At 62.9% G+C, this 20,747-nt stretch overlaps 1 protein-coding gene across 1 annotated transcript in view; it reads right to left on the bottom strand.

Annotated features, from left to right (window-relative positions):
• Window positions 1–16,731, bottom strand: part of SEMA7A (semaphorin 7A (John Milton Hagen blood group)) — an 18,516-nt gene extending 1,785 nt beyond the window's left edge. Inside the window, exons 1-8 of the mRNA XM_039557814.1 lie at window positions 16,489–16,731; window positions 3,323–3,456; window positions 2,622–2,672; window positions 2,207–2,302; window positions 2,027–2,111; window positions 1,467–1,577; window positions 337–476; window positions 3–59 (exon numbers count right to left, since the gene is read on the bottom strand). Of these exons, the coding sequence (XP_039413748.1) occupies window positions 3–59; window positions 337–476; window positions 1,467–1,577; window positions 2,027–2,111; window positions 2,207–2,302; window positions 2,622–2,672; window positions 3,323–3,456; window positions 16,489–16,603 (789 nt within the window). The 5' untranslated portion in view covers window positions 16,604–16,731. The remainder of the gene's footprint in view (window positions 1–2; window positions 60–336; window positions 477–1,466; window positions 1,578–2,026; window positions 2,112–2,206; window positions 2,303–2,621; window positions 2,673–3,322; window positions 3,457–16,488) is intronic.
• Between the last annotated feature and the right edge of the window lie 4,016 nt (window positions 16,732–20,747).

Here is a 20,747-nt window from a genome sequence, read left to right as displayed (position 1 = left end):
GCCTTGAGGAACGTGGTCCACTTGGAGGCCGAGAGGGAGCTGGTTCCTCCCTTGTCCTCCTGGGGGACAGGGACAGCGGGGAGGGGGTCAGGGCTTGGCGGGAACACCCCAAACCCCCATCCCGAGGGATGAATTGGGAACTGCGGGATGCTGCAACACCCCAGCGAGACGGAGCAGGGAGTTCTGTTCCCTGCGAGGCCGAAGGACGTGGCTGTGCCCACCCAAAGTCGGTGTCACAGGGGCCAAACCGAGCCTGGCTGAGCCCAGGGGAGCTGGCACGTCCCCTGTCACCCCCGGAGCTGGCCTGGCTCCCGGCCCGCCCCATCCCCGAGGTACCTTACACAGCTGGGCCACCCGCGAGATGTTCCTGGGCGCCTCGGGGCTCTTGTCGGGGTTGTCCTCGCGGAAGAAGTAATAAATCTTGTCCTGGTGAGGCTCCTCGTGCCTCAGCGTGGTGGCCTTGACAAACTGAGGGTCTGGGGAGGGAAGGGACAAAGCCTGAGCCACACGGATTCCGTCCGGGAAAGCCGCCGGTGGGACAGGGCGGGGAAGGGGACAGAGCAGCGCCCCAGGGCAAGGACAGCTCCCAGCCCAGCCTCCCCTTCGCCGCCCCCTTCCCGGGGCTTCCCACTGCTCCGCCTCCCGCCCGACCCCACGGACTCATTCCCGGCAGGGAACAGCTCCCTGGAGCCGCCTCGGCAGCCAAGGAAAGCCGCGTCCCTCCTCGCTCTGGGAGCTGTTACGGGAAGGAAGGACCCCTCAGGAGGAGGAATGCGCGCTGTTTGTCGGGAAAACCCCGTGATGCCGATCCTGTTAATACAGCCCTGCCACGCCGGGCGTCCCTGGGTCCCTCTGAGCATCCTTAGCTGCTGTTCCCATGGCAGAGAACGTGCCGGGATCAGAGCGCTGCTGTTCCCAGGGCAGGGGCTCTCCCGGGATCAGCCTGGCAGCCCCGGGGCTCTCAGCTCTGCTTTGGTTTCCCCTCCCTGCTGTCGCTTCAATTCAGTTTTTACCCCAGCGATCCCCCATTTCCCGGTGTCCCCGGGAAGCCAGCGCAGCCCCGTGGAGGCGGAGCAGGCTCCTGTCCCCATGTCCCCACCCTGTCCCCAGCGTGCCCCTGCCCCAGTTTCACTCCAGACGGGTTTGCCCAGAGCCCCTGCCCGCAGTGGAAGTTGCCCAACGCCTCGGGGAAGCTGCCGGGCATTTTGCACAAGCCCATTTCCTTCCCCGTGCCAGAGGGACTGGCCAGCCTCACTTCCCATTCCCGGAGGAGGGGGAAGTCACTCCTGAAGCGGTGGCATTCCCCCAGCTGCAGGGGACAGCTGCCTGGCACCGGGGGGCACCTGGCCAGCCCCCCACCGCAGACCCCAAATGAGAAGCTCCGGAGCTTCTCCTGCCCCAGCTGGGCACAGGGGACGTTCCCAGAGTCCGGCTGGGATCCCCCAGCGGGAGCGTCCCCCACTCACTCTGCATCACCGTGTCGCTGGTGTAGAGCTCTCCGCCGCCCCTGACGCGGCGGAAACGCGGGATCTTCCCGTTCTGCTGGCTCTTCTTGATGGTGGAGTAGATGTCCTGGCCTGCGGGACACAGGGATTGGGGAGAGGAGAAGGAATGAGAGCAGCCGGGACTCCCCGGGCACGTGGATTCACAGAGATGGTGGATATGGAACAGGACCCTCCGTCCTGCCAGGGCTGCCCCAATCCTTAAAGGGTGCCAGGGGCAGATTCTTGGGAAGGATCCTCACCTGTCCCCCCTGCCAGGCCTGGAGTGGTGGGATCACTGCAGGCCCCCCCTTTCGAAGGTCCCTCCCACCCCGAAACATTCCTGATTCCCAACGTTCCTCCCGTGCCCCAGGTGGGAATATCCATGCTCTGTCCCAAAGGGATGGAACAAGGAGCGCTCGGGCCACCCAGAGCAGGGGACAGAGCCCTCAGAGCAGCCTCAGGGGCTCCCTGTTTGTCCCAGGGAGTTTTTGCGCACAGCAAAACCACTGGAAAACGCGAGAAGAGGAAAACATCCATCTCACCATCGACGACGACGAGCGTGTTGGAGTCGGGGGTGAAGGGAGCGATCCCTCTCCCATCCCAGGGCGGGCTCTCCTTCCTCTGCGTCTGGGGAAGGACACAAAGGGATCCTGAGTGGGATCAGGCCCTGCAGGAAGCGGGAGGCCGGGTTTTCCCTGCCTGGCTGGGGGAAGGATCCCTACCACATTCCAGCAGGTGGGAGCGCAGGCGCCGGTCCCGCACACCAGGAGCCCGTCCCCGTACTGCTCCACCAAGGTCAGGTAATTCCGGCTGTCCTCCTGCCGGGGGGAGAGGAGCCTGGGAATGGCGCCGCAAAGCCCCCGGCACCGCACGGCTTCCCAGATTTTACCTGGATCTTCCCGGGTCTCCTCACCCAGAGGGAGTTTGTGAGGAGCACACACAGCTCCTTCACCCCAGATCCTCCAGCGCTCCCCATCCCGCTGCTCCCAAATCCTCCAGTGTTCCCCATCCCGCTGTTCCCAGATCCTCCAGCGCTCCCCATCCCGCTGTTCCCAAATCCTCCAGCGCTCCCCATCCCACTGCTCCCAAATCCTCCAGTGCTCCCCATCCCGCTGTTCCCTCAGGGGTGGGACTTACCAAATTCCCAGACATCACGCACTGGCCTTCATTTTTCACTGGGAACTCTTCCTAGGATAAAAGAGAGGAAACACTTCCATTCCCGCTCTCCCAAGGCCGGCAGGCGTGGGCTCGGCACCCTACAAGGTCACCAAACACCGCAAAGTGTCCTTGTCCCCCCACCCCGGGTCTGAAATCCCTTGGGAAGGCCAGGCTGGATCCCGGGAAGGGATGGCAAGAGTGAGGCAGCCCGGGCTGCTCTCCAGAGGGCTGGGAAGAGGATTGGTCCCTGTGGGGACAGGAACCGCAGTGTTCCGGGAACACCAAGGGAAGGGTTTGGGCCCAAACTTCACTCAGTGGCTGGGAAGGATGAAACAGGGTCAGGACGATGCCCACTGTGGGGTTTTCCTGCTCCCTGAACTCCCTGCCTGGCTCGGAGCTCCCAGCCTCGGAGGAGCAGCTCCGACGGCGAGGAAGAGCGGGATCGTAGCTTCTCCGCAGTGACGGAATCCGAGCGTCACTGCTCACACTCCGAAAAGCACCCCCGGCTGGAATCGCCCTCCCTTGTGGGGCAGCAGGATCACACCCAGGGAAGAACCCACCCGTGGCCGTTCTTTCCTGGTGGGATGGGGCCGGCTGGGCAGAGAGCCGGGAATGTGGGCTGGGAGATGGGTCCCGCACACGTTTGTAGGGCTTTGGGGCCGCTAGCAGAGCCTCCTCACCGTGTAGTTCTCGCGGCTTGCAAAGTCGTAGTAGTAGAGCCTCCCCTCGCCCCCGACGAAGATGGAGGAGGTGTTTTCCTGGTGGAAGAACACCGGGAACCTCTCCCTCCGCGGGAACACATATTCCTTGGCACCTGGGGACAGCACCGGCGTCAGGGACCGGCTGCGGGAGCCCCCGGTGATCCCGTCCCTTCCCGTGCCCTTGAGGAAAAGCAGCGTGCGGGGCTGGGGCCCTCCGGGAGGGTCGGGAAAGGGACAGGCGGCTGCTGGGCTCCAGCCATTGTCCCCTGGTCCCCGGGGCCGGGAGAGCTCCACAATGGAGAGAGGAAGCCGGGGAATTGCGGCAGGAGCTGCGATTGCAGGAGTGGGAGCCCGGAGTGCCGCAGCAGCCCCGGCTCGGAGCGCTGCCTCCCCGCATCCAGCACCGCCCGCATGCCAGCTGTGGGATCAGGGATCCCTCTCCCACCCTGGCAGCCTCTCCAGGCAACGCCGGAGAGATTTGGGTCCTGCACCTCCTTCCCAGGGCCAGGAGGGATGGACAGGGCTGGGATGGCCAGGAGGGATGGACAAGGTTTGGATCCCCAGACCAGAGCCCAGGTGGGACAGGGGAACCTAAAGCCACAACTCCCGGGGCTCCGTGCCCCAGACAGGAACCAAAAGTGGCTGCAAGGCCCCAGACGCCCCAGCCGGCAGCAGAGCCGCCCGTCTGCCCCTGCCCTTCCTCTTTCACAGCCCGGCTTTTCCAGCTCCCCTTCCCTACAAACCCCGCCGTTCCTGCGTGCCCAGCTCGGCTGCGGGAGGTTGGCCCTGTGCTGCAGGGGGGACTGGCCCCTCCTGGGTGTCTGCTGACCCCTCCTGGGTGTCTGCTGTCCCCTCTGGGTGTCTGCTGACCCCTCCGGGGTGTCTGCTGTCCCCTCCGGGGTGTCTGCTGTCCCCTCCCGGGTGTCTGCTGTCCCCTCCTGGGTGTCTGCTGTCCCCTCTGGGTGTCTGCTGACCCCTCCGGGGTGTCCGCTGTCCCCTCTGGGGTGTCTGCTGTCCCCTCTGGGTGTCTGCTGTCCCCTCCCGGGTGTCTGCTGTCCCCCCATGGGCTCCCCGGTCCCGCAGCCACCCCTGGGCAGCCCAGCCTGCCGAGGTGCTCGGGGATGGCAGCACAGGGATCGCTCCAGGGATCAGGGCTGCCCTCTGCCCCGGCACTCCGAGGCCGGCATTCCTTCTTTTCCCTTTCCCAAAGAGAGGGGCCTTTGCCCTGGGAGCGCTCCCAGCGTTCAGCCAAAGGCCGGGAGAGGCCCTGGAGCTGGCAGCCGGCACCGCGGGGCGATTAATCAGCGGCACGTGGCTCTCTCTATTTACAGGGCTGACACTTGGCAGGGCCCGAGGAAGCCCTGCCCGGCCCGGCGCTGCCTCTGCCCCGCTGAGCCAAGAGGGAAAAGGCCGATTAGAGGTCACCGGGGCCGCTGAATTCCCGCTGGCTTTGTGGGGTTATTCCCACCTCCTCGGGGTCCCTCATCCCTGCGGAGTTAAACGGGCAGAGTTTTCCCAGCAGGGCTTGGGGAAGCTGCCAGAACCCCCCAGGTCTGGTTTGGGAAGGGCTGTGGGGACACAGTGAGGGGACACCTCCATGTCGCCTTCCCCTTGGGACCCTCAGCCCGGCTGGATCCCGGTCCCTGCTGGCCCCTGTGCCCTGCCCAGCCTTCCCTGCCCCTCCCGTGTCCGAGGACTCGGAGAAGCTGCTGAGCCTGAGCTGGAGGAGCTGGCACGGAGTCCTGCAGGGTGACTGCAGCCGGGCCTGCCCTCGGCCAGGCTCTGTCTCAGCCTGCCCAGGAGAGCAATAATCCCCTTTTCACCCTCTCCCTTCCCACAGCCCTCGCAAATCCCACTCCCGGGCACCCCAAAGCGCTGTGAGCCCGTCACCAGCACAGCCCGAGCAGGTCTGGCCAGACCTCACCAAACTTTACTCTCGTAAACTTTACTCCAGCCCCAAAATCGCTGCTAATCCAGGCAAATCTCCACCCGCAGCTCCTCCACCTCCCCCGTTCCACACTTCTCTCCTGCTGCCCTGGGGCTCCTTTGGAGCCTCTTCCCGACCTTGCCCGAGCCGGGCGAGCCGTGCCGAGCTGCGAGGCCGCGCTCCTCTCCAAAGACCAAAAACAAACCAGCCCTAAACAATCCCTTGGCCGGCGCCAGCGCTGTTGTTTATCCTGCAGCTCCCCGGGGACCGCTGTGAATCACGGAGAGAGAACAGCTCTGCCAGCCAGGGCCCGCCAGCACGCCTGGGCTGAGCTCTGCGCTGCCAACGGAGGCTCCAAAGGCTTCCAGGAGCACCTACTGGGGTCCCTCTGCCTCTGGGGCGGCCCTGCAGAGCTGGTCCTGAGTCCGGCTCTGCCTCCAGCGGCTCGGATTAGGGAAGTGGTTTGATCCCCTTCTCCCCTGGCAGGGTGCAGGAGCAACCCTGCACCCCCAAACTGGGGTGTCCGGGGTTTGAACACCTTCAAGAGATGAGGATGAGGAGGCAAAGGGCATCTGGTGGCCCACAGGACCGTAAAATCATGGCATTGTTTGGGTTGGAGGAGACCTTAAAGCTCATCCCGTTCCACCCTGTGCCAAGGGCAGGGATGCCTCCCACCATCCCAGGGTGCTCCAAGCCCCGCCCAGCCTGGCCTTGGACACTGCCAGGGACGGGGCCATGTCCCACTGTGTCCCCAAAGAATGGGACACGTCTCCCCTGGTGGATCCAAAGCTGCTTTTGACACGGGGAAGAAAGAAAGGCTCGTCCCCTTGGAAAGGGGAAGGCTTGACCCTGCCGTCACCCTCGCTCCCAAATCCAAGCCCGGAGCTCTAGGGGACACAGGGCTCATTCCCAGAGCCTGGCTGACCCCGCCGAGCCCCTGTGCCCGGCATTTGCTGCCAGCCCCACGCCGGCGCAGGAATCAATGGCACCGCTGTCCGTGGAAATGTCCCTGCTCCGGCGGCGTGAATGGGAGAAAGGGCGGCTTTGTGCTCGGGAGAGCTCCACGCCAGAGGGGAGGGGAAGCATCAAATCGGGGAGAGAGGCAGCCCGGCGCATCTCGGAAGGATGCCTGGGGGTGAGGGAAGGCAGCAGGGAAGGGAGCAGGGAAGGGAAGCGGGAGGTGCTCCGGATGCGAGGCAGAGAAGGGAGCAATCCCGCCGCCCATCTGGGCACAGCTTTGTGACTCCCTGTGGGCCCAAGAGCCCCTGCAGAAGCACCAGAGCATCCCAGCGCATCCCAGCGCATCCCAGAGCCGGCTGCTCCCACCTCCGGAGCAGAGGGGCAGCGTGGGCTGCAGCCTCTCCAGGCGAGCTCCGTCCCCCGGCCCGGCTGGGGCTGAGTCAGCACCGCCTTCCCGCTCCTCGCTCCAGCATTCCCGGCTGGCAGCGGCTTCCCGCAGCCCAGACGCTCCTTAGTCACCGGCTCGCGCCGCTCCCGGCTCCGGGAGCTGTGGGAATGCTGGTGCTGGGGCAGCCCAGAACGGAGGTGACGGCTCCAAATCAGGAGCTGAGATGAAGCTCGGGAGGAATGAAAGCGGGAGCAGGATGAGAGCAGAACCCGGCGGGTTTCGGGAGCTGATCCTTCGCTTGCTGCCCACAAACCCCTTCTAAGAGGGAATCACCTTGGAATATGAGGTGGGAGAGCAGGGTGTGGACTCTGCCTGCTCCCTGGGATTGCCCGCTCCTGGAATTTCCTGCTCCCTGGAATTGCCCGTTCTCACACGGCACCTGCGCTATCCCCGAACTCTCCTGCCGCTGCCGTGGGACGAGGACACGGGGCCGGGCCGCCAGCACATGGAAAATCGGGATTCACGCGGGGCCGGGCCGCCAGCACACGGAAAATCGGGATTCACGCGGGGCCGGGCCGCCAGCACATGGAAAATCGGGATTCACACGGGCGCAGTGACGAGCCCTGGCAGCGCGGCAGAGGCAGCCGGGTCCCGGCGCCGCCGCGTTCCCGACGCCCCGGCAATCCCGCCGGGAATTGTCGCCGCAGCGCGTGGCAGCGCTGTCACTCACGGTGGCCCCGATGGCACCGCCACCTGCTCCGCTGCCCGCGCAGCGCACGGCGGGCACGCTCCTGCCTCCGCCAGCGCTCGCAGCCCTCCCCGCTCCAAACATTCCCTGGCTTGGATTCCTTCCTTCCCTTTCCAGGATCCCGACCCCGATGACAGCGTTCCGGCAGGGATCGGCGCTGGAGGCAGAAGGAAAAGCCGCCTTCCCGGGCTGATTCAAGGGCTGGGAATGTAGGAGTGTCCCCTGATGTCACCCCTTCATCTGTGCCCCAACCCCGGCTGAGTCAGGACCCTGGGCTCGCCGCATGATCCCACTGCTGGGAAATCCATCAGGAGCCGCCTGGATGCGGTGACAGCGGTCCCTGTCCCGCTCCCCCTTCCCCGAGGGAGACCGCAGGATGCGTGACACGCAGCCCAGGTCTGGTTTTCCCGGGAGTGTGATTCAGGCCGGCTGCCTGAGTCACCCCGGTTGGGGTCAGGGCTCCATCCCAGCTCCCGCACCGCCCCGCGATGCCGCTGGAGTTCTGGTATTCCCTCCGGCCAGGCTAGGAGGACAATCCCTGGATTTCCCACCTGCCTGGAGAAATACCAGCCCCACCATCTCCCCAGGGGAGCCACCCCAGGGGGACGGGGCCATCCCAGCGGGCTGCCAGGGTCCCATCCATCCCTGGAGCAGGGCTGGATTCACCACAGCGCTCCCATCTCCGCTGCTTCCTCCCCAGTTCCACCATGGATGCCAGCAAGAAGCCAAGCTGCATTTTTTTTTCTTTTTTTTTTTTTTTTTTAGATGATCTATAAATTCCCAAATTGAGGCATTTCAGGAAGAGGAAATATGTCTCCAAGGAGCTGCTGTGCTAAGTTTTCCTTCCAGCGTGACTGTGCTGGAAGGGAACAAAGTGACACGAGGGAACAGTGTGACACCAGGCAGGCACGGCAGGGACAGGGAGGGGCTCCCCAGAGCCCTGCTCGCCCAGGAGCGTCCCCTTGCCGTGGGATGGATGCCCCAGGCAGGTTCCCGGAACCCGGCAGAGCCTGCAGCAACGGGGTTTTTTATAGGAACAAGCTGACTGCAAATGAGGAGTTTCAGAAGGAGCATTTTTTGGGGGCAGGTTTGCTCCGACCTGCCACGGAATAATGGAAGGGTTGCAGCTATGAGGTCCTGGCACGCTGCCACCGCCACCGCAGCTCGAGAAAAGTCACTCATTTCACATTTCCTGGGAAGGTTTTCGATAAGGAGGCGAAACAAAAGTTGCAAGAGGCGAGAAATGCGGCGACACCACTTCCTCCCCCTGTCCCCTCCTGTCCCCAGCTCCTGCCGCCTGCGCCCTGCCCAGCTGCGCCCCAGGATCCCCGGGGCTGTGCCCTCGGACACCCCTCTGGAGAAGGAGAGGCCTGGAAGGGCTGTGGGATCACGCCATGGGGAACAGGGCAGCCCCGCAGCGTTTCGGTTCGTCCCGTGCCCCCACGTGAGTCATTTCTCAAAGCAGAAGAAGCAGAGCAGAACCGACACCTCCAGGTTCCTGTTCCGTCCCCCCAGCAGCTCCCAAATACCATCCCGGCCCCGCTTTCACTCCCTCCCCGTCCCCCTCCTGCTCGGCTCGGAGCCGGCTGGGGCGCGGCCACGAGCCGGTGCCTGGCACGGCTCAGGAGGGGTCGGTGCTTTCCTGCTCCGCCCTCTCCCTGAAAGGAGCAGGGCCCCCCGAAACTCCTGGGGAACAGCTGTGGGAGCCAGGCAGCCTAAAATCGCTGAAGCGAGGCATCCCCTGCTCCCGGTGGCCAGGGGAACACGCAGCTCTCTGCCGCGGGAAGCCCCAGCTCGTGTCCATCCCTGTTGGAATTCTCGGTCCCTTCCCACGTATCCCAAAGTCCGCCCCGCCTCTCCCGGCCCCGCGGGGCAGGGAAGGGCACGGGCCAGGTACGGCAGCGATGCTGCGGGCACAGCCTTGCCTCGGCCGCAGCTGCATCCCGGGAGCGTGCCCAGAAAGGATGGAGCAGTTAAATGGTTTCCCAAAGTGCTTTTCCATCAGCCCGGGGCGGGTAAAAGCCCTGCCCGGAATTTCCCCGTTCCCTCCATCCTGCAGGAAAGGCTGCGGTTCCCGAAAGCAGCCGGGCTGGGAGGGATGGACTGGGCTGTGGGCTGCTTCCCTTCCCATTTTCCAGCTGGGACCCGGGGGAAGATCCAGCGCCTCACTCAGAGCCAGCACAGTCGGGGAGAGGGGCTGGGGTGACACACAGCCCTAAAAACCCGCTAAGGGGCCCAGGAGCTTACAGGAAACCCCCAACAGAGAGGTGTGAAAGGCCTGCGGGGAAGCGCAGCAGGGCCCCCACGTTCTCAGCCCCGCAGCCTGACCCGTCTCACGCCTCTCTCTCATTCCGAGATCCCGCCTAGGCCGGGCCCCGGGGCTCATCCGGAGTTTCTCATCCTGCCGTGCCCCCGAGGCAGTTTGGAGATGAGCAGCGATTCATCGCCCGCCAAGAAAGCTCCGCGTTCTCTCATCTCATCTTATCTCTGCCTCCCCAACGCTTCCGAGCTCCGGGAGGAAGGGCACGGCCTTGCGGGACCACCAACACCAACATCCTCCCTCAGCGGGGCTTTTCCACCCCTGAATTCCCAGCTGCCTCCCCACAGCACATCCCGCTCTTCCCGGGCTCCTTCCCCGCCCCAACCCCGCAGCTCCCGCACTCCCGGGGTGCTCGCTGTGCCCTGGGAGAGATCCCTGCCATCCCCGGCTTTTCCGGGGCCGGGCAGACAATGGGGCCCGCAGGGATCCATCCCACAAAAGGCGCCAGCCCCCGTGCGATCCCGCTGCCCGCAGAGCGCTCTCGGAGCACACAAATGCGCTTTTTCAGAGCCACGCTCCAAAGGCGATATCCTGGCACGCCAAGCATTCCCGAGCTATTTCTGGGAGCGCCTGGAGGGGAGCTGGGGCAGGAATGGGGGGCGCAAAACCCCTTTTGGGTTTGGTAACCGAGCTGCTGGGCTTGGGATTGCTCCGAAGCTCTTCTGGGAGCTACGCTGCCAAGATCCCTGCTCCGAGCAGCCTCCGAGCCGGAGCTGGAATTGATCCCAAACACCCACTCAGCGGGCAACAAAAGAGACCCCTAACCCGCATCCCGGGGCGGGGGGGAAAGACGAGCCCTGGATTCAAAGCTCTGCTCGCCCCACGCTCCAGGAACGCTGGAATTCTCCCTGTGAAACACCCAATTCCTGGCTGCCGGGCTCGGCAGCAATTCCATGAATGCTAACACGGCCCCGCTCTCCCCTGCTCGCTCCCCCCCCAATTATGCAGCACTGGAGCTGCAAGGCGAGGCCGGAGCCTTTGATTCCATGGATTTCTGCCATCCGGCAGGTCCGGCATTCCCGGCTGCCCCGGGGCCGAGCTGCTCGCTGCACCCCACGGCTCGCAGGGGCTAAATTTAGAGCCAGGTTTTGTGGCGTTCCAAAGGCTCCGCAGTGACAGTCCCAGGCGGGAGCTGGGAAGCGGCAGCCTGTGGTTATGGAATTTTATCCCGCGGCCGGCGGAACAATGGCACGAGCACCGCTGGATGTTGTGTGGACACAACAAAGGATGGCTTCAGCGGGACCTGCGAGCCGCTCCCACTCCAGGAAAGTCAGACCCAGGGATTGATTTCCCAGAAAAGGCCTTCCAGGGCCATCAACCAGCAGAACAACGCTGCTTAACTGGCTTCCCTAGCCCACCTCCCCGCAGCTGGAAAACCCTTCCCGGGCACGTTCTCCTTGCCCAGGGGTGGGCACAGGGCACGGCCGCCCGTGGAGTTCCCCAGGGAGGTCCCAAGGGAAGATCCAGAGGTTTTATCCCTGTGGAACACACGTGAGGTGTGCATAGCGCAGGCCCGTCCCAGTGGGATCGGGATCGGCCCCGCCGTGCCCTTCCCAGTGGGATCGGGGATGGCCCCGCCGTGCCCTTCCCAGTGGGATCGGGAATGGCCCCGCCGTGCCCTTCCCAGTGGGATCGGGATCGGCCCCGCCGTGCCCTTCCCAGTGGGATCGGGATCGGCCCCGCCGTGCCCTTCCCAGTGGGATCGGGAATGGCCCCGCCGTGCCCTTCCCAGTGGGATCGGGATCGGCCCCGCCGTGCCCTTCCCAGTGGGATCGGGAATGGCCCCGCCGTGCCCTTCCCAGCCTCCTCCTGCTGCAGGAGGCTTCCCACACCTGCCAGGAGCTTCAGGTGCGTGCCAGCCCTGGGACCTTTTGGGTTTGTGCCAGGGAATGCCGCGGAGCGCTCCCCAGCACCCCCTCCGTGCCCGCTGACCCCCCGGCAGCCGGACACAGGATCCCCATTCCCCTCACGTCCAGCCCTGGCTGCAGCTCCGCATTTCCCAGACTTGGAAAGCCTCAGGGGCGGGAATGTGGAACCAGACACTCGGGCCAGACTTCCCGAAACTCCAAGAGCCGAGCAAAGCCGTGGGCAGGGCTGGGCAAGCAGCCCCAGGGCAGGTGTCCGGCCCAGACTGGCCGTGAATTCCTCAAGGAAACTCCCAAGACTCCTGGAACTCGCGGTGCCCCCTCCCTCCCACAGCACCACACCCCAGAGAGGGGAACATCTGACCCCAGGGGATAACGAGACACGGGATCACCGCTGCAGGGGGGCACTGACCCAGTGACCAGGGCTCAGGCCGGGGAGGGGACAGGTGACAGCAGCAGAGCTGTCATTAAGGACGGGATTTGTGACTCAAAACCTGTCCCCCCACACCTAAACCACTCCGGAATTACGGCAGAGGCTCCCACATCCCGCGGCGTTCTGAGTGGAGCTGGGACCGGCAGGAAAAGGGTGCCCGACAGGAGGAACGAGCTCTGTTCTTGGAGCAGCCAGGAATAGCCACATGCCACGGGACGGAGGTGGCTGCAAAGCCCTCCCCCGCTCACCTCCCAGCCCTTTGGGTACGAGATTGCCCTTAAAAAGCTCCTTCTAAAAGTACTCCGCACTCAGATTTATTTCGTGCTCGAGTTTAGATTTAGTCTGTGTTCCAGCACTCGGGTTTAAATTTAGTCTGTCCCATATAAGGCACCGAGTCTGACTGCATCACCCACAGAACACCTTTTCCCAGGCCAATTTTCAGCAGTTCCGTCCCCAAATTGGCTGGTGCAGAGCTGGGAAGTTGGTCAGGATTTGGTATCTGGCTCCCTATTCCAGCCACAACTTCCACCAGTCGTGCCCTGCCTGTTGTTTTTGTGTCGTGCTCTTGCAACAGGAGGTGCCTGTGATTCACTCCATTTGTTTGGTTTGCTTTTCTTCTTTTTCAATCCGTGCACAGCAAAACGTATTTTTCTTTTTTTTTTTTTTTCCCCTCCTTTTTTTTTTTTTCCCAACCAACATTTTCTGCTCCCAGCATCCCCCAACCCTGTGAGAAGGAGAAAATAGCACTGCTGGGAAAGCGAGCAGCTTTCTCCTGGAAATGGTGATGCTCCGAGAGCTTGGTGGGAAAGTGTCCTACAAAGATGTTTCACACCCCGGGACCACAAAAAACCCAGAGATGCTGTCACTGAGGAGGAAAAGCTGCTGCTGGCACCGAAATTCCCTGGTTTGCCACAACAGGAAGAGATGAGGACCTTAAAGATCATCTCATCCCATTGTTCCCCCCCTGCCATGGGCAGGGACACCTTGAACTATCCCAGGTTGCTCCAGGCTCCATCCAGCCTGGCCTTGGGCACTGCCAGGGATCCAGGGGCAGCCCCAGCTGCTCTGGGCACCTGTGCCAGGGTCTCCCCACCCTCACAGGGAACAATTCCTTCCCAATATCCCATCCAGCCCTGCCCTCTGGCAGTGGGAAGCCATTCCCTGTGTCCTGTCCCTCTCCATCCCTTATCCCAAGCCCCTCTGCAGTTCTCCCAGAGCACTTTCCAGAAGGTTCTGTAGGGACACAGCTCCACGGCGCCGGGGCACGGAGAGCTCCCCGCAGAGCCCCCCCAGCCCTGCTGGCACAGCTTTCCCAGGCAAGGAGGCAGCCAAGCCTAGCAAAGCCCAGGAGCAGTTCCAGGCAGCCCAGGCAGGTTCCCAGAACTGCCATTCCAAGGGCTCGCTGTATCCCGGGGCAGGCTGGAGCCAGCTCCCACCTCCGAGGCAGCCAAGCGTCGATTGGACAATCCTCCTGTTCCCTCGGGGGGCTGCTTATCCCAGCACCTGCTCCCTCCGGCTCCCCGCTCACCTGTTAATGAGCTGGGAATAATTAAACAGCCAGAGCCCATCCTACCCCGCAAACATCCGAGTTTTCCTTGGATCCCTGCACGTGTGGCTGAGCAGGGACAAATTCCTGAGCGTGGCAGCAGCTCCAGCCGAGCCCGAGCCGCGAAGGCCCCGGGCTGCAGCAGCCCCAGCCCGCCCGCAGGCTCCGTGCCACGCTCAGCGTTTTCACCGTGCTCGGTGACTTTCCGGTCAGGAGACAGCCGGGCTGCGGTGTCCCTTCCCGCTGCCACCCTCCCCGGGCCCGGGACACGCGGGATCGGTGCCGAGGAGCGAGAGCTCCGTGTGGGATGCGGCCGCACCTTTTCCAAAGCACAGCCCAGCGGGTCAGCGCTGCGCTGGGAAAATCCAGGCAGGCAGGGGAGGATGGGGAGGGAAGGGATGGTGGGAACGCGGCGTACGGGGCTGGAGCACTGCGCCAGCCCGGCTGCTGAGCTCAGCCTGCCCCGCCGGCCTCAGCCAGGAGCGAACTCGGCGTTCGGATCTCCTTGAGGACACGGGGAAGGGCAGCGGCCCCGAGACACCCCCGGGTCAGCTGATGAAGGAACGGAGCAAAGGCCCTGCCAGCGAAAATGACCCGAGGCACTCGAGAGCCCAGCAGTGATGTGGAGCTGACCTTTGCCCGGGCTCCGCGAGAGGAAGGAATCCTGCAGAGTCAGGAGTGCTCGGCAGTGACCGATTGCCCGAAGGGCCCGGAGCTGGCCACCTGTGCCGGCTGCTGGGAGAGCCCCAGGGGCTATGGAGCTGCGGAACACCGTGCTCCAAAGCGATGGGAATTACTAACCCAGGAGCACTGAGACAGGCCCACGGTGCTCCTTTGTCTGCAGGTCTGAGCTCAGGCTTGTGCCACCTCAGCCTGCGGACATTTAGTCCCAGTTTACCGCGTCCCCTCCCCTATTTCTTACTGGGAACTGGGGGGCAAACCAGCGGAGTGTTTCAGGGAGCTGCAGGGAGGGCAGGACTCTCCCTGGATCTGGCAAACCCAGGGAGACTCCAGGTGTCACCGAATCCACCACAAACCAGTCGAACGAGACTTTTGGTGTCACAGACTCGCAGGGCACGGTGCCGGCGAGGGAAGCGAGGCCGAGAGATGGAAAAGCAGCCGCAGCTTTGCCCGATTTCCTAGTGCGGGCAGGGAGGGATCCCTCCTGCGGAGAGCCTGGCTCTGCCCAGCCCCGCGGGTCCGTGCCCTCACCTGCTCAGGGCTGCAGCACCTGGAGGTGCCTTTGCCGAGCCGCATCCCCCGCTGCTGGTGCGGGGCTGTGGCGTGGAAGAAATTTAATTAGGGGAGAGCTGCCAGCTCCCGCAGAGCCCAGGGCCAGCCCTGCACCACTGCAAACGCAGCGCCGGGCCCGGAACGCCGCTCCGCATCCGGCCCCCACCGCCAGGAACGGGGGGCCGAGCTGCAGATCAGCCCTGCGGCTCCATCCCCCCGCACGGCGAGGGCTGGGCTCGGAGCGGGGCTGCAGCTGCAGCGGCCACGTGCTGAGCCCCCGCCGGCCCCGCTGAACATGCTGAGCTTTCACGGAGCCCGGAGCATGGGGAAGGAAGTTCGCCTCAGCCACAGCAGCCCCCGGGCCGTTTCTTCATCCTCCTCCTCGGCGCACAGACCTACTTCGGGAGGGTAGAGGTTACACCAAGGAGCTGTTAAATAAATAGGACACGGCTCCCTCCCCTCCCTCGCTGACTGCAATCCCTCTCGGCCTGGGGCCCTGCCGAGTTCTCCAGAATAATTAGAGACGCAGATAAGCGCAGAGCAGAGTTAAACTGAGCAGGTGAGCATTCCAACGCTAATTGGTTTCGGTGACAGGTGCTGGCAGCCTTCAGTGCCACCCGGACTCAGGCGAGGGACAAACCGACAGCATCGTGCAGGGACACAGGTGGGGGACCAACCACCGCATCCCTGCCTTCCCATTTCCAGCCACGCCAAACCCCGACACTTCCACCGCAGGGCCCGGGGAGATCTCCGTGGAGCAGCAGCTCCTGCCCCACTCCCTTTTCCCAGCCCCTTCATTTGCCTGCAGCCAGCACCGGTGACGCCATAGCGGAGCAGCCTCCCCTGCCCTGCCGGTGCCTCTCCCCTTTGTGTGACAAGGTGACAGGCAGAGGCCACCTCCGAGCCGCGCACACGGCCCGCGGCCCCCGCGCTGCCCGGGGAGGGCACCGCAAATGCCAGCAGAGGGCTAGCAGATGGCACGGAACGAGCCGGGGGAAACGGGTGTTCTCGGAAGTTGCCAGGGAATGAGGAGCACAGAGGAGCCCTTGTGCTGCAGAGCCCGGCCCGCCCGCCCAGCCAAAGCCAACGGGGTCTTTGTTCCAGCCAGCCTGGAGGGGATTCATCCCGGAGCTTGGGAAGCACGGGATAAAACCAGCGCCGACACAGCAGGCTCGGAGCTTGAAAACATTTCTTTGTTCGGCTTTGCGGAGATCCGATCTGGTTACAAAGTCCTTACGTGCCGTTTGTAAATTTTCCCGGAGACCAGGGGTCCTCGGCAAATATTTACTCACCAAACTCATCTGCAGCGAGCAGGGCGAGTTAAAGCAGATGAATAAGTGCATTAACTATGTAAATACACTTCTCGTTCTGGAGAGCTGCAAGTTAAGAAATGCGTCCTGTGGCTGCCTCAGAGGTTTTTGACAGCCTTTAGTACGCCCAGCTGATAGGGGGGGGAAAAAGCTGTTCGACAGCCTTTAATGTCCCCAGCTCGTAGGAAAACGCTTTTAAAGCATAAAAAAAAGGAAAGAACAATCTAAAAATCCAATTAAAAGCCAGAAGCCCGAGCCCACAGGCGTTTTAGCTGAGTATAAGGAGAGCCAAAAGCCTCCCCGAGGAAACAAAAGAAATAAAAATAGACCGACTCTGCTCAAAGGACGAGAGCCAGGTAGGAAGGAGCCGGCGCAGGGAGCAGCCGCATCCCTTTGGGGACAGCCCGGGACTCACCTTGGGGAGCCGCGATGATCCTGGGGTTCACCTTGGGGCGCCCCGCTGCCCACGTGCCCAGCTGGCCGAGCCACAGGGCCAGCAGGAGGGCAACAGGCGACCTCCTCCAGCCCATTCCTAGTCCGGGAGCGAGCCGGGATCAGCAGCCGAGCGGGCTGACAGCTGCATCTGCCCGCTTACAAAGGGCTGGGAGCACCCGGCCGCAGCCAATGGCGGGGAGAGGGCGGGTCTTGCATCGAGAATAGAGAGAGCCCCGAGCCACTCGAATTAACACCTGAGCTCCGCCGCTCCGTCCCTGCAGCTTTTACGGGGGGCTTTTTGGTCTTTTTTTGGGTTTTCCTCCTCCTCCTGCAAGGGGAAGGTGCGGGGGTTGGTGGCTTTGTTTCCCCTCGGGCTCTGGGAAAAGCCGCAGCTGGCCTGAGGTCTGTAAAGAACTTCCCCCGAGGGCTGGGGAGGGGAAAATAAAGGTTGGGATGAGTGAAACGAAAGTGGAAATAGGGCTAAGAATAGGGGCAGAGAGCAGTGACGGGGGCGTTAGGCAGGGGCTGTGCTGGGGCCAGAGCCAGGTACGCCGGCAGGAGCGGAACAGCTGGATCAGGAGCGGAACAGCTGGATCGGGAGCCCCTGCCAGGAGGAGCAGGATGCAGCAGGGCTGCAGCGCGTCCTGTGTGCCAACAGGAAAGGGCCGCTCCTAGGGACACGGAGCTGGCACCACGGGCTCCCTGCGCTGTCACACCCCCCCCTTCTCCCGGCCACACGCGGCAGGGAGTGACACCCCGGAGTGGCTGTGGAGCCGGGATGAAGGTGAGCCGGAGGTGAGCCCTTCCCGACCGTCCCGTCCCTTTGTGGCGCGGGTGCTCCCCGAAAGGACACGCCGAGCACGCCCCGCGTGTGGCACCGCCTTCGGAAAGTCAGCTCCTTTTCCCAAAGGTCCCCCCGGAGAGGCCGGGAAGGGCCGGGGAGCCTTTGTGCCGCTGGTTAATGAGAGGAGCGGGGCATTCCGAGCACGGAGAGCGAGCTGCGACGTGACCGGAATGGGAGAAGCCCACCGGGAGCGCGCAGGGATGAGACGCAGCTGCGCCCTTTAAAGTCGGGATTGAAGCTCAGCCCCGGCCGTGCTCCGCTCCTGGAGGGATGAACAGCGGCGGGGCAAGGGGGGGCATTCCGGAGGAAGCAGAAAAACCTTAATGAGCCGGCTAATGGTGAATTTGAAGGAGCCACAGGGATTTCCCGGTGCCTCTTTGTGGGTGTGGGTTCATCTTTCTCTTTGGCGGGGTAATTTACAGGGGGAAGACACACACGCACTCTGCTCTCTCACCTCTGGCCGTGGTGATGGCCAGCCCTGAAGCGCTCTGTGCTCGCCCCGAAGTGGCCCAGGGGGAGCTGCATTTCCCTACCTCCTCCCCAAGGTGCCAGGCCTCGTTAGTGCTCGGTTTCCAGCAGGGAAAAAAAAAGGAGTTTTCTTCCTGAAAAACACCCCTGCAAAAGGAGTTTTGTCCTTTCACCCCTGCCTTGCCCCTGCCCAGCAGCTGGGGGCTCTGCGTGGGTTTTGGCTCTTAGGATGGGGATTTTTGTTCCGCCTGCAGTGAAATCCAGCGTTCCTGTGAATAAAATTTAGCCTCAAGCTCCCTCAGGACTTTGGGAGTGCTCCTAGGATCCCAGAATGGTTTGGGTTGGGACCTTAGAGTCCATTTTATTTCTGACACACCTTCCACCATCCCAGGTTGCTCCAAGCCCATCCAGCCTGGCCTTGGACACTTCCAGGGGCAGCCACAGCTGCTCTGGGCACCCCGTGCCAGCCTCACAGGGAAGGATTCCTCCCTAAAATCCGATGGGAGCCTGCCCTGTGTCAGGAACAGGGAGTGCGTGGGAGCATCCCACCCACAACCCTGGGGAGTGAAGAGTCTTCATCAAAACTGAGCTCACAGCCGAAGGTCTCCACCCTCTCCAGGAGCTACAGCTCCCCTCAGGGTCCCCTCCTCACCCCACAGGGGCAGCGACCTGAGATCAGCCAGGGCTGAACCTGGCTCCCACAACCATGAGATCACTGCCTGGGAACGCGATCCCAGCCGAGGGGCAGGACGTGGAGAGCACAACCCACAGGAAAACCCAAACCTCCCGGGCTGCACGGCTCCCCACAGCCGATTCCCAGGTTGTTCCAGCCCTGGCCCGGGTTGCAGGAGGTGTTGGACACCTCCAGGAACAGAGGACACGCTTCCCAAAGTGGGGAAGGCGCTCGGGGAGACAGTTTGTTCACTCAGGACCACACGCCATCAGATTCCAGGCACCAGCTCAGCCCCCTCCTGCAGAAAATTCCGTCTGCTCCGCGCCGGGATCAGAACTTCCCCAGTGCAACTCGTGAGCAGCTTTCTCCCAGATCATGCGCCTCGCTTCCAGCACGGATCAGGAGGCAGCCTCCCCCAGGAATCTTGTCAGAAGCATGAAGCACAGATTTTTCCCCAAAGAGGAACAGTTTTATTCATCACAGACTGAATGTTTGTGGCCCAGGCAACCCAGCTACCACGAGAGCTCAGATTGCACTTGGCACCCGAGCAGGCGCGTGGTGATGTTATCCACAAAAACAGATCCGTTACCTTCCCTCAGCCAGGAATGTGACCCTTGGAAGCACCGACACAGGCAGATCTTCCACAGGAAAAAAAGGCATCACAAGACAAATCTGAGCCCTGAGCCAGGCAAGACCTTTCCTCTGCTGAGGCATCACGAAGCAGCTGTGACGCTCAGCCACTGCCACCCAGGGGGACACTGCGAAGCCCACAGAGCCTGGGGATGCTCTCCATGCATTTTGCCACCATCCCTTCCCAGACAAGATTGGGATGCTGCACGGTTTAGCCCAGAGCTGGAAAATCCTGTGCTAAACCTGCAGGAGGGATGGATGGCCCGGGAGGCTGGGACACAACTTTTGGAAGCTCGGAGCTCCTGTTCCTCACCCGCTGCGTTTTGGGAACGAGCCGACTGATAAGGCTGGGTTTGGAGTGGGAATCAGTGAAATTCCCCTCACAGCTCCTCTTGGTGCTGACAGGCCCTTCATTCCCCAGCTGACAGAGTGAGGAGGGAAGCAAGCAGAGCAGATCATTTATCAGCTGCTGCATTTTCTGCTTCCACACCCAAATTCTCCCCCCAGCTCGCGTTCCCGGCAGGCAGCTACCAAAAAACCTCAACCAACCCCCCCCCCAAGGCCACAGCCCTGCGGAGTTTGGGGACTTCCCAGCTCTCCTCTTCAAGCTGGATTGAGTCTGGGGGCTCTCATCAGCTGCCACAACTTCCCCCCTTGGTTCTGCCGAAGGACAGCACAGCACAAGTGCCGCTAAAGGCACCCAAAAGTGCTCACTGCCACCCCCAGGGCTTTGCAAACCTCTCAGGAAAGGGGTGGAGGAGCCATGTGCCCCCCAGATGAGATTTCCCAGCAGATTTGGCCAGGAGGAACCTTGTGACCGAGCTGATTTGCACTCGGTGATTCTGAGATCAGCGCAAAACCCCAGCCTGGGACTCCCCTGGGTCCTGTGCCCCTGAGGAAAACCCAGGGGCTCGCCCAGAGCAGGCTCACACCGCGGTTCACTGGTCACACATCCTGCCTGAGGACTGGCCGCAGCCTCAGCTGCCCTGGCCGCAGCCACAGCCCACCCTGGGCACCAAACCCCCTCTGCAGCGTCACCTGAAGGTGTGACATGCCTGGGGGGGCTCAGAGGGGACCCACTGGTGGGGCAGGGGTGCCAAAGGCTTCAGGCAGAGTCAATAAAACCCAGTGCAGAGTCTCACCTGATGGAAATAGGGTTAGAACAACAAAAAGAACAGAAACGGGGGCTTTGCTCAGCCACACTCCCACCACGAGAGCTGCACTGGCAGCTGCATCTCCCCGCCAGGTTCCAGCAGGTCAGACTGTCCTTCTTTCCCTGGCTGCCCCTCTGCCCCCTACCAGGGCCTGGATTTCAGGGCAGCATTCCAAAGCGCTCTCCTGCGGCTACAGCCACATGTCAGCCTCCCCAAAAGGGGAATCCCACATCTGCCAGCAGCTCTGCAAGGCCCCAGGGAGGGTCCATCCCCTAGCGAAGCTGGTACCCCCCCTTCAGCAGCCCCACCAGAGCCACAGAGTCCTCCTGCAAGCACCTGGTTAAGGTCTAACCCCTCTGCAATCTGCCTGCCTTAAGAGCAGCTGGAATTCCAGCCCGCATTTTCCTGCAGGGAATCCAAACAAACGCACCTGGCTCCCAAGAAGCTGCTGGGAAAAGTGCCAGAGCCCT

This window comes from Corvus cornix, chromosome 10 (assembly GCF_000738735.6).
Source record: "Corvus cornix cornix isolate S_Up_H32 chromosome 10, ASM73873v5, whole genome shotgun sequence".
Taxonomy (NCBI): domain Eukaryota; kingdom Metazoa; phylum Chordata; class Aves; order Passeriformes; family Corvidae; genus Corvus; species Corvus cornix.
Note: the sequence above shows the minus strand (reverse complement) of the source record. Positions and strands in the feature narration are given on the sequence as shown.